Here is an 11,436-nt window from a genome sequence, read left to right on the forward strand (position 1 = left end):
TATATATATATATATATATATATATATATATATATATATCATCATTACATATTATACTCCTCATTATAGGAGTTAAAAACAGAATAGGCATCTTCCAATGTCAAGCTCAATAGATATTACTAAAACTGAATGTAATAATTATTGTACTTTCATTTATGCAAATGATCAGACAAGTGTGATGTGATATATATTTCAAAGTATTAATCACACATCGACATAGGAATTGGACTGCCTGTTCCAACTTGGAACTTTGTTTAGAGAGGCTGTCCATTTCTTGTATACAGATATGTAAATAATATCATGAAATTTATATCACACTTCATAAGATCTTCAGCTGAAATAACCATAGTGAGATTACTTGTGTTTGTGTATGTGTGTGCATGCATGTGCATATGAGTATGTTACAGAACTCTAAGGACCTTGACCCTTCCTGATATATACATATATACAGTAAAAAGCTTCCAGCTGTAAAAACCGTGCCAAAATTGACCTCGCCTCTGCTGGTGCCATGTAAAATGCACTCGGTCCACTCTGCAGGGTGGCTGGTGTAGCCTTCTACCTGGCCGGCCCCTGTCAAACTGTCCAACCCATGCCAGCATGGAAGGCAGCCGTTAAACGATAATGATGATGATGATATATATATATATATATATATATATATATATATATATATATATATGAGGAAGGAAGAAGGTCCCTGAGTTTTGTAATGCTAATAATTCAATTTGCTATTCTAACTTCTGGAAGCCAGTGTGCCAACAGATCATCTACTACATGGGTGAACACACAAGTATGATAGACAAATTCCTCACAAAGAAAGAGAAGAAACAAATGATTGTGAACAATATGTCTTTCTCTGTTGAAGAATGTATCCCCAATATAGATGAGCGATTAATAACATCACAGTAAGAGTGATTAATAACATCAGAGTAAGAGCCAAGACACACAAAACAATGTGGAGAAGAAAGACAGGGAAGCTGAAGAACCATCAACCAGTAGTTGCAGGTTTTGAGAAGCTTGTGATAAAGGAGAAGACAGAGATTTATAACACAGTGGAAAACCAAGAGTTCCAACAGGATGACCCTTCCTGATGGCCATTTACCAAATCTGTTGCCGGTGCCTTAGGTTCCAAATCAGACAGAAGGTGATATGAGGGTGGAAGAGTACAGTAGATGTAAACCAGAAAAACCAAAGGATTGCTTGAATTGAAACAAGGAGAGCTGCAGTAAACCATGTTAAGTAGCCAGAAGAGAAAGTGGACATTAAGTATGCTTAGAAAAGTGAGAAGTAGAAACTAAGAGGTTTGCACATGTCTTGCATAGGAAGCATTCAGAAAGATGTGAAGTGTTCCTGTTTGCAAGTTTATGTATGAGAGAAAATTGAGATGGCTTCAGAGAGATGTGAGTAAACAATGAAAATGGCTGAACTGCCCTTACTAAAGCCTAAAAGAAAGTTATGGAAGAGCTACTAAAAGAGGTAGTTGAATGAGGAGAGTCAATATTTACAATATACAAATAGAAAGGATTACACTGTGTAACAAACTTTTAATTTTTTTTTTATCCTTGGTCAGTGTTATTTTCTATTTGCTTCAATCTACAAATCAAAGGAAATCACTACTATTCCCTTTAAACTTTGCTCTTGTGACCTGGACATCAATGTTTTGAAACTGACCTATTTTCCATTACATTTCAGACAGATTCAGCCCTGAGTTGCTGAAGCAGAACTTCCTAGAAGCTTCTAGAAGTTTCAAGAATTTCTAGAACGTTTGAGCAACATAGATGGCAGTCTGAATACAGGGAGTGCAAGCCTAACAATTCAGTTCACTTCTAGCTGTCCAAGTGGAGACAAATTTGAGAGAAGCAAAGTTTGAAGGAAATAGCCATACTGTCATACTTTCTAGGGGTAAGCAAATAGGAAATAACAGTTGCTACCCAAGAACATAAATCATATTTTACTGTGTAATGATCCAAGCTGTATTTGTATATATTCTATTTTGATTTTATTTTATATATTTGTATTATTGGGTTGGTCCATAATTATTGTGGCTTTTTTTCAACAAATTTTATTCAACAAAAACAATTACAACACGTAACAAAAACATCTTTAAATGATTATTCCGGTGAATATTCACCATCTACTTCAATTACTGCTTCCCATTTGCTTGGCAGATGGTCAGACTGTCATTTAAAGATGTTTCTGTTAAATATTGATATTGTTTTTGTTGAATAAAATTTATTGAAAAAAAGTCGCAATGATTATGCATCAACCCAATATTACCTTAATTCATAAAATTTATTTCCCATGCTGTTATGAAACATGTAACTACAGCATTAAAACAGCATCATAAATTCCAGACTTTATTTTAACATAATATATATATATATATATATATATATATATATATAATCTTAGGTCCTACTATTACTAGGAGTATATGTACATAAGGGAAAGGGAGGGTAAGAGAAAGAAGTGCTTGCCCTAGAACCTATGTATGTGCAAACATGTACCATTGTTGTTCATTTCTTTTTTTCATGTTTGCTTTTTCTATATTGGCAAGTATTGGACAAGTAGTGTGGCCAGTAATCTATGGCCAAATGGTCGTTTTGTTGCCAATGCTTAACATGTTTTATAAGTAGGGCACTTTTATTCCACTGACCTCCTAACATGATGAAATTATCAAATAACAGTACACATTGTTCATGAGAGGTGTAAATACTGTCATTGTTTTTGTTCACAGAGTGACAGTGTGAAGGCACATAGAAACCTTACCAGCTTCATACACATATGTTCCTTTCAATAACTTCATCGATGAATTCTTTACTGACATTTTGTCATGTCCTCAACCAGATATTGCCCACTTGGTATCTGTGGTGTGTATATATACAGATATACATAACTGATGTGTAAACATAAAAAATATATCCACAGTAATTCAGGACTCAACTGATGATAACACATAATTAAACTCCAATTTGTTAATATAATGCAGTAAATCCTGATGGACCAAACTTGCATGCATATATAGAATCAGTTAAAAATGATTGTTGAGAGCAGCTTCTTTAGAATAAAAGCTTTAATTTCACATGTAGTTCATAATTTGTCCTCTACAACTGTTTCAATAGCATAAAACATCATTCATATAATTATGATACCTAACTGAAAAGCAATGTGTAACCCATATCTTCAGAAGTAAAAAAATGGTAATTGAGAAACCAGTGCTGATTTAAAAACAAACATTTGTAGTTAAATCTATAATGGTTTTCTTATTATCATTTCTTTTCTCCAGAAGATATAGGTAACACATTATTTAGATTAATCAATTATATATTTTAATTAATTAACCAATTAATGATAGCAGATAGTCATAAGATTGATTAAAGGGTTCAGAGTTTCAAGCATAGCACATTTTGGTGATTTTGTGTCAATTAATACATAGATAGATAGACAGATAGATAGATACATGCAAACAGATACAGTTAGACACATTGTTACACGCACACACAACACAAAGAAATGACAACAGAAATTTCATTCTCAGCACAATCAAAGCAATAAAGTACAACTTACTTCACCAAGCCGATTCTTGAGCTGTTGTAAACTAGCTTTTCGAAGGCCAGCAATTTGTTTCTCTAATTTTTGCACTTCATTCTCAAGTGTAGATTTTCTTTTCTGCAAGAGAAATTCCATCAACATCATCATCATCACCATTCTTCCTTTAACATCTATTGGTTCATGCAAACATGGAATTTCACAGATATTTCACTCAGCAAATTATTATTATTTTTTTTTTTCATTCATGTCGGCTCAGAGAGATCCCACTGGAACTCGACAATACTTATTGTCTATTGACCATATAAGATGTGAAAGCTTGTTTTCTACTTCCAAATTCAGCCAAGCTTGATACAACCTTTCATACCTATAAAATAATCATCATCATTTAACATCCACTTTCCAAGCTGGCATGGGTTGACAGGAGCTGGCAAGGCCAGTGACCACAACCAGATTCCATAGTCTGTTTTGACGTGGTTTCTATAGCTGGATACCCTTCCTAGGAACCTCAAGACAGTGATGATGGCCCGAGAAATGTGGCAGGTGGACTTTGTTGCTACAGCCTCGGTAGGAACCCACCCATAATAATAAAGAGATATACCAGAAATACAGCGCAACAACCACTGTATATCTACCAGGAACAGTGAAAGTAACCACCCATAAAGATAGATGAGAGACAGAGTAATCTCCACTTACAAAATATAGTGACAAATACACAACCACCAACCGCAATACAGTAATGACCACAGATACCAGAGAGACTAAATAACAACCGCCATATACATACCTTCTCCTCTTCTATTTGCCGTTCAACTGTTGTTTTATACTGCGGTGTTTTCATATAATTTAAAAATTCTGTGTAGCGTTGTTTGATGTTGTCTGCAATGAAATAACTTCATATCAACAATTCCTGTCGGCAATATTATATTCCATAACAAATCAATTATGTTTAGGGTTACAGAAACATTTGATCAACCAATAGTCATGTGTGTACTAAACAGTCATACCCACCAATGAGAGATCAACCATCATGAATTCACTGACACTATGGTGTACCATTGAAAGTGAACTCAACAACTGCATAGTGCTACCACTGCTTACAACAGTGACTTAATACACAGTACCAAGCTAGACTGCACTAGCACTAAAGAAACTTAAGCATTTTAGCTTCAGTACTGAACAAGATTGATTTTTGCAAGGAATATTTGTTGTCTGAGCAACACAGTATGAGCGAGAAGTAATGAACTATATTTAAATATTAGAAAGCCTTAGCTGTGATAATGAACTATAAAAATGTAAACCCATTCCTTGTATGTTTTTGTATGCAGAGAAAAAATGGTGAGGAGTCTCCTGATGGTATGTTTCACAATTTATTGATCACTCTTAAGACAATGCACTCAATCTCCCTCCCCAATCAATAGTAAAGAGTTCAGCTGCTATATAAAGTAGTCAGCAATTAAGCTAATGCAGCAAAGGATAGTTTAATCTGCATATACTGCATTACATGCTTATTTAGGCCACTATCACTGCTAAAGCTTTTTAATATTTAAATTTATTTCTCAAATGTAACCAGGGTCAACTTTGCCTTTTATCCTTTCAGAGTTGATAAAATAAGTACCAGTTGAGCACTGGTGTTGATCTAATCCACTTAGCCTGTTCTCCAAACTGGCTGGCTTTGTGCCAAAATATGAAACCAACATTTAAATTTATCTCACTACTTCTGATTCACACACACACATGCAAACAAGGTGATTGGGTACATCTTTGAAAAGCTATTAACAAATTGTAAAACAATCTGTCAAGAGACTTCCTCTGTTTTCCACATATTGAAAGTACAGAATGAATGTGCATTTCCTTATTATAGTTAATACTTATGCATTTCCTTATTATAGTTAATACTTATGCATTTCCTTATTATAGTTAATACTTATGCATTTCCTTATTATAGTTAATACTTTCCAATATTTCAATTTATTTCACCGAGACCTTTGGAAATGTGCTGTGCGTGAGAAGACCCGGCAAGCCAAGTAAGATCGTTGCCAGTGCCCCTGGACTGGCTCTTGTGCGGGTGGCACATAAGATGCACCATTTTGAGCGTGGCCGTTGCCAGTACCGCTTGACTAGCCTTCGTAGGATTTTCGAGCGAGATCGTTGCCAGTGCCCCTGGACTGGCTTGTGTGGGTGGCACATAAAAGACACCATTTCGAGCGTGGCCGTTGCCAGTATCGCCTGACTGGCCTTCGTGCAGGTGACATGTAAAAGCACCTGAGTGGTTGGTGTTAGGAAGGGCATCCAGCTGTAGAAACTCTGCCAAATTTAGATTGGAGCCTGGTGTTGCCATCCGGTTTCACCAGTCCTCAGTCAGATCGTCCAACCCATGCTAGCATGGAAAGCGGACGTTAAACGATGATGATGATGATGATGATGACTGCCAATCTTTGTATCTGCCCTATTACTGCTGCCAGTCGTTTTATCTCTTGTTCAATTGTTTATAGTTCTAAGATGATTCAAAGCTGCAGGTGATGCTTGCAAGAATAAAACTGTATTAAAGTATCACAAGGTGCAGACATGGCTGTGTGGATAAGAAGTTTGCTTTGCAACCATATGGTTTTGGGTTCAGTTCCACTGTTTGGCACCTCGTGCAAATGCCTTTTACTATAATACCAGGCAAACTAATGCATTGTGAGTGGAACAGGTATAAGGAAACTGTATGGAAGCTCACTATCTATATGTGCAATTGTTGATATTCCTCAGCTTCATTTCAGTAAAGCAGTGATGTGATGTTTACATTCTCTGTAGATATTATGGCCAGTTGCTATGTGCATTCAAAAAAAAAAAAAAAAGGATTGGCAACAAAAAGTGCATTCAGCCATAAAATGCTGCCTCAAATAGTCCTTCTCCACACTAGAATTGAGAGACATAGGTTAACCATTTAGCATTTAAGCCAACCATACCTGGCCTAAATATCCTATCTGCTTTATGTTTAAACCCACAAGATCTGGCTTCTCACACCTACCCAACAATGTCATTCTAAAACTAAAAAATCACATCATTGATATCTCAAAGCTACAAGTTAATGCATGATTAATTCAAAACAATGTGAATAGACAAGTGTTACATTTGACAGAGTAATCTAAATGCTAAAGAGTTAAACATACAAATGGAAATTGAGTCTGAAATGAAAACATTGTAAGGGGTGAAAAGGCTGTCAGCAGAGAGGATGCTGTGCTGAAGACAGTTACTTACCAAAGAAACGTTGCATTGCTGGAGGTACTTCTAATGCTGCTATTGTATGAGGTTGCGAACCAGATTTGAAATAGGCATCAGAAAAGGAAGTCATTGAACGATCATTGCAACTAACACTATTCTCACTGGAAGCTAGAACAAGAAAGGAAAGATCAGAAGAGTTACAAGACTCAGGTAGTTCAGTATTTGAATTTAAATTCCATATAGGCATAGATGTGGATGTGTAAACAAGAAGTTTGCTTCCCAACCACATGGTTTTGGGTTCAGTCCTACAATGTAGCACCTTGGGCAAGTGTCTTCTACTATAGCCCCAGGTCGACCAAAGCTGTGCAAATGGCTTTGGTAGATGGAAACTAAGCCCATCATGTGTGTGTGTGTTTTTGCACTCCCCAGCTTAATCACCAGTGCTGGTTTGTTTATGTCCCCATAACTTAGTGCTTCAGCAAGAGGGATGGATACAATAAGTACTGGCTTTATAAAATAAGTAATGGGGTCAATTTGTTTGACAAAACCCTTCAAGGTAGTGCTCCAGCATGGCTGCAGCCCATTAAGTAAAACAAGTAAAAGATATACTACGAAGGAGTAGGTAGAAATTTCATACAATGTACCCAGTGTAAATTATGGATCCACAAGAAGCGTATTAGAATGACAGGTTGGTTGATAGTGGTGATAAGATTTGCAAGTGATAGATGTACAAAGAATAAACAGATACTTGTAAGAAAACACACAAAGTAGCTTCATGCTTGGAAAGCTCTCCAAAAGGAATTGATAAGCTTTGCTACCTAAGTGACATAGTTAGCAGTAGTGGTGGGTGTATCAAGAATTTAATAGCCAGGGGTAAAACTAACATACATATGAATTGCTCCAAATAAAAAGGCTGACCAACAACTTAACCATTTGCCTCAACAAACTTGTCAAAAAAAATGTCTTGGAGTAAAACCAGTGTGAAGGATAAACTGACGTTTAACTAAGCTAATTACCAGTTGATGACGTTGATAAAATTGTTTGCTTGTGCAACAAATTGAGTCCATCAATTGCCAAGGCTTTGTTCTTATTTCTAGCTTTGGGTCCTCGTGGTTTACACACAGCACCTCGGCGCCGGACTGAAAATTGAAAAAAAATTTAGAAAATTATATAAATTACAAACGTGTGGGTGTGTTTTTGTGTATACAAAGGAGAAAGTACTCAATACATGTAACAGAATGTCTCAAGCCAGTAATTCACTCCCTTATAAAAAGAAATTATCCACTTTAAACAAATTTATTTATTCAAGTGGCCATACTACAGCTGTTTCAACCTAAGAATTTTCATAAGATCCTTTGTTTGAAATAGATGTAGTGGCCACTTAATATGAAATCTCTCTATATATTTACAGTATCTATTCAGTACTTTCTCAAAAGAATCTTTGTTTTACTTCTATTAAGAAAGAGTATCATATACCCACATACATACACACACACACAATGTATGTATGTGTGTGTATGCATGTGTGTATGTATTATACACATACACATCAATAAATAAACAGCTTAATTCATTTCAGATTTAGATTTGTTAAGAATGGGAACAAAACAAAATGTTATATCTATTACAAATTGTTTTATATATGTGTGTGTTTATATATATACACACACACACACACACACACACGCATATATAAAACAATTTTAGCCAACACACACACAATGTGTGTGTGTGTGCTGGTTAATACGAGCAAGTCATCAGGTTGTATGCAAAGTTCATTTTCCACCACTGAGTGATGTTCGTGGCAAAAATATTTAATACTTACAGGGTCAGTCAGCCTAGCATTGAAAAAATACCATGAAAAAATAAATGAGCACTCTGTTATGCTGAAGTATTTTGAAGAGGGTAGAAGGGAATGATATGTGCTCAAATTAATCAACAGGTTCTATCCCAGCCATCGCCATATCTTTGAATGATGGCAGTAAATAAATAAAAAAGTGGAAATAATAAAAATTGAGAGATGTTAATCTAAACTAGTGGTTCTCATCTAGGTTCATATGACCCCTGGGAATCCATTTAAGATTTTGTTGTCAAAATCTATGTGCAATAAATTGTTATACTTTTATAATACATAAAGTATTTAAAAAAATTTTTAACACTGCTCCTAATAATATTAAATCATAATAAATATAATATGATTTTTGAAACATCAAATGGCTAGGAGGAATCAAATGGGTCCATAGGTAAAAAATTATTGAGAAACACTAATTCACCTAATGTCAATTCAAAGTAATTCTCAAAAGAAGGAGAAGACCAACTGTGCCCCTTCTCTCTTTAAACTTGCAATTTTTCTTTTTAATGTAATTTCCAGAAAACTAAACACCTTAAAATAATCCTGGGGCCCGTATTTCAACATAAAAATCCAGAGATTACTCATCACAAAAATCTAACCTGTTTAAGAATACGTTGAAATTAATCAATTAGTCAATAACCAAACTTTAAAGTTTAAAGGGAGCAAAAATATTGTTAAAATACATTACCATACTCTCCATTGGTCCTGGTACCTTCCTCTTCCTTTGTCATCTTATTGGGGCTAGCTTTACTCTTTCTGCGATTCCGTTTCACTATTCGAGTATGACATGTTGGTTTTTTAGCTTCCCCCTGGAACTGCCCCTGAAATAGCAAAATTAATCTAAGTTTGGTTGTTCATAAACATAATCAATAATAATAATAATAATAATAATAATGATAATAATAATAATGATGATGATGATAACAACAATTGTTTCTAATTTAGGCATAAACTTCCCAAGCACATGGTTCCGAGTTCAGTTCTATCGTGAGGAACATTGGGGCAAGTGACTTCTACTATAGCCTTAGGCCAACAAAAGTGAGTAGATCTGGTAGATGGAAGCTGAAAGAGGCCCATCATATGTGTGTGTGTGTGTGCGTGCGTACACATGTGTCTGTGTCTTTGTATTTGTCCCCCACCACTGCTTAACAACCAGTGTTGGCTTGTTTACATCTCCCATAACTTAGCAGTTTGGTAATAAAAAAAAAAAAAAAAGATAAGTACTGGGGTCAAAGCAGTGTCCCAGCATGGCCACAGTCCAATGGCTGAAACAAGTAAAAGATAAGAAATTTCATTAACTTATGTCTTTGAAGCCAAAGGACTCAAACTGCTATTTGTAATTGCCAGATCTGGACTAATTAGAAATTGATAATTTCTAGTAACAGATACACCACAACATTGAAATATTCTGTCAATAATTTATTTCTAAGAATCTAGTTCAATGGATGGATTAAACACCTCACATAATAATTATAACTGGGATGGTCACAAATGGAATATCTCTGATCACTTAGCTAACTGATCAGAGCTGACCTGGAGCAAAAAAAAAAGAAAGAAAAAAAAAACACCCCACAATACTTATTACTTAATCAACACTGTGTGTGCGTGTGTATTCTTGTCTCTTCATGACACTACCATTTAATATTCACTCATTGAATGGAGGTAGCTAGCTTAGTGGTTAGGGTACTGGCCTCATGATTGTAAGATCGTGGTTTCAATTCCTGGACCGAGTGATGTGTTGTGTTCTTGAGCAAAACACTTCATTTCATGTTGCTCCAGTTCACTTAGTTGGCAAAAATGAGTAATCCTGCAACAGAATGGTGTCCTGTCCAGGGAGGAATATATATATGCCAGAGAAACTGGGAAGCCGGCCACATACTCCTTACAGAGAAATGTGGACTAAATTTTGACGAGCAGGACTATGTTGATTACATCAACCCCAGTACTTGACTGGTACCTTATTTTATCAACCATGAAAGGACAAATGGCAAAGTTGACCTCAGTAGCATTTCAACTCAGAATATAAAGCCAGAAGAAATGTTGGTCCAACATGCAAATGATACTGCCAGCTTGCTGCTTTAGATATAGTCTAATATCGCCTTCAAATTTTGGCACAAGGCCAGCAATTTTAGGAGATGGGGTAAGTTGATTACATCAACCCCAGTGTTTAACTGGTACTTATTTTATCGACATCGAAAGGATGAAAGGCAAAATCAACAGAATTTGAATCCAGAACATAAACACGGACAAAATTCTGCTACACGTTTTGTGCAGCATGCTAATGATTCTGCCAGCTTTGCCTCCTTGGATACAGCCGAATATTAAAGCTAAAAATTCTCAACTCAGTGAAAATAATAAAGATATTATAAACAACACTGGAGTGTAGCACATGATTCCTATAAAATAAGCATTAATATTTTGCAAACTGGGTAAAGAAAGATGCAAAAATTCTCTGATTTATTAAGTTACCTTCCATCTCAAGTCATGCTGCCTGGATAGGATGCCAGTCCATCATAGGATTACTCATTTTTGCCAGCTGAGTAGATTAAAGCAATGTAAAATGAAGTGTTTTGCTCAAGAACACAATAAGTTGCCCAGTCCAGGAATCAAAACCAGAATCTTACAATCATGAGTCCGACACCCTAACCACTTAGCCACATGCCTCCACTGTATGACGTATTCAAGAAACATCAATAAATATTGCCCTGCAAGATTCCCTAAACCATGTGAAGTAAGTACCAGGTTTATATACAATTGGTACATTCTAATTAATTATTGCTTTCAGGTTTTGGCACAAGGCCAGTAATTCTGGGAGGGGGGGGGGG

The 11,436-nt window shown here is 35.7% G+C and overlaps 1 protein-coding gene across 11 annotated transcripts in view; it reads right to left on the bottom strand.

The window, feature by feature from the left end:
- Nucleotides 1-11,436, bottom strand: part of LOC106875466 (histone-lysine N-methyltransferase, H3 lysine-79 specific) — a 181,886-nt gene that overhangs the window by 32,500 nt on the left and 137,950 nt on the right. For all 11 annotated transcript variants that reach the window (XM_052976332.1, XM_052976328.1, XM_052976331.1 and 8 more), the window contains 5 exons: nucleotides 9,300-9,432; nucleotides 7,776-7,898; nucleotides 6,796-6,927; nucleotides 4,337-4,428; nucleotides 3,568-3,669 (listed from right to left, as the gene is read on the bottom strand). In XM_052976332.1, the coding sequence (XP_052832292.1) occupies nucleotides 3,568-3,669; nucleotides 4,337-4,428; nucleotides 6,796-6,927; nucleotides 7,776-7,898; nucleotides 9,300-9,432 (582 nt within the window). The remainder of the gene's footprint in view (nucleotides 1-3,567; nucleotides 3,670-4,336; nucleotides 4,429-6,795; nucleotides 6,928-7,775; nucleotides 7,899-9,299; nucleotides 9,433-11,436) is intronic.

This window comes from Octopus bimaculoides, chromosome 24 (assembly GCF_001194135.2).
Source record: "Octopus bimaculoides isolate UCB-OBI-ISO-001 chromosome 24, ASM119413v2, whole genome shotgun sequence".
NCBI lineage: Eukaryota > Metazoa > Mollusca > Cephalopoda > Octopoda > Octopodidae > Octopus > Octopus bimaculoides.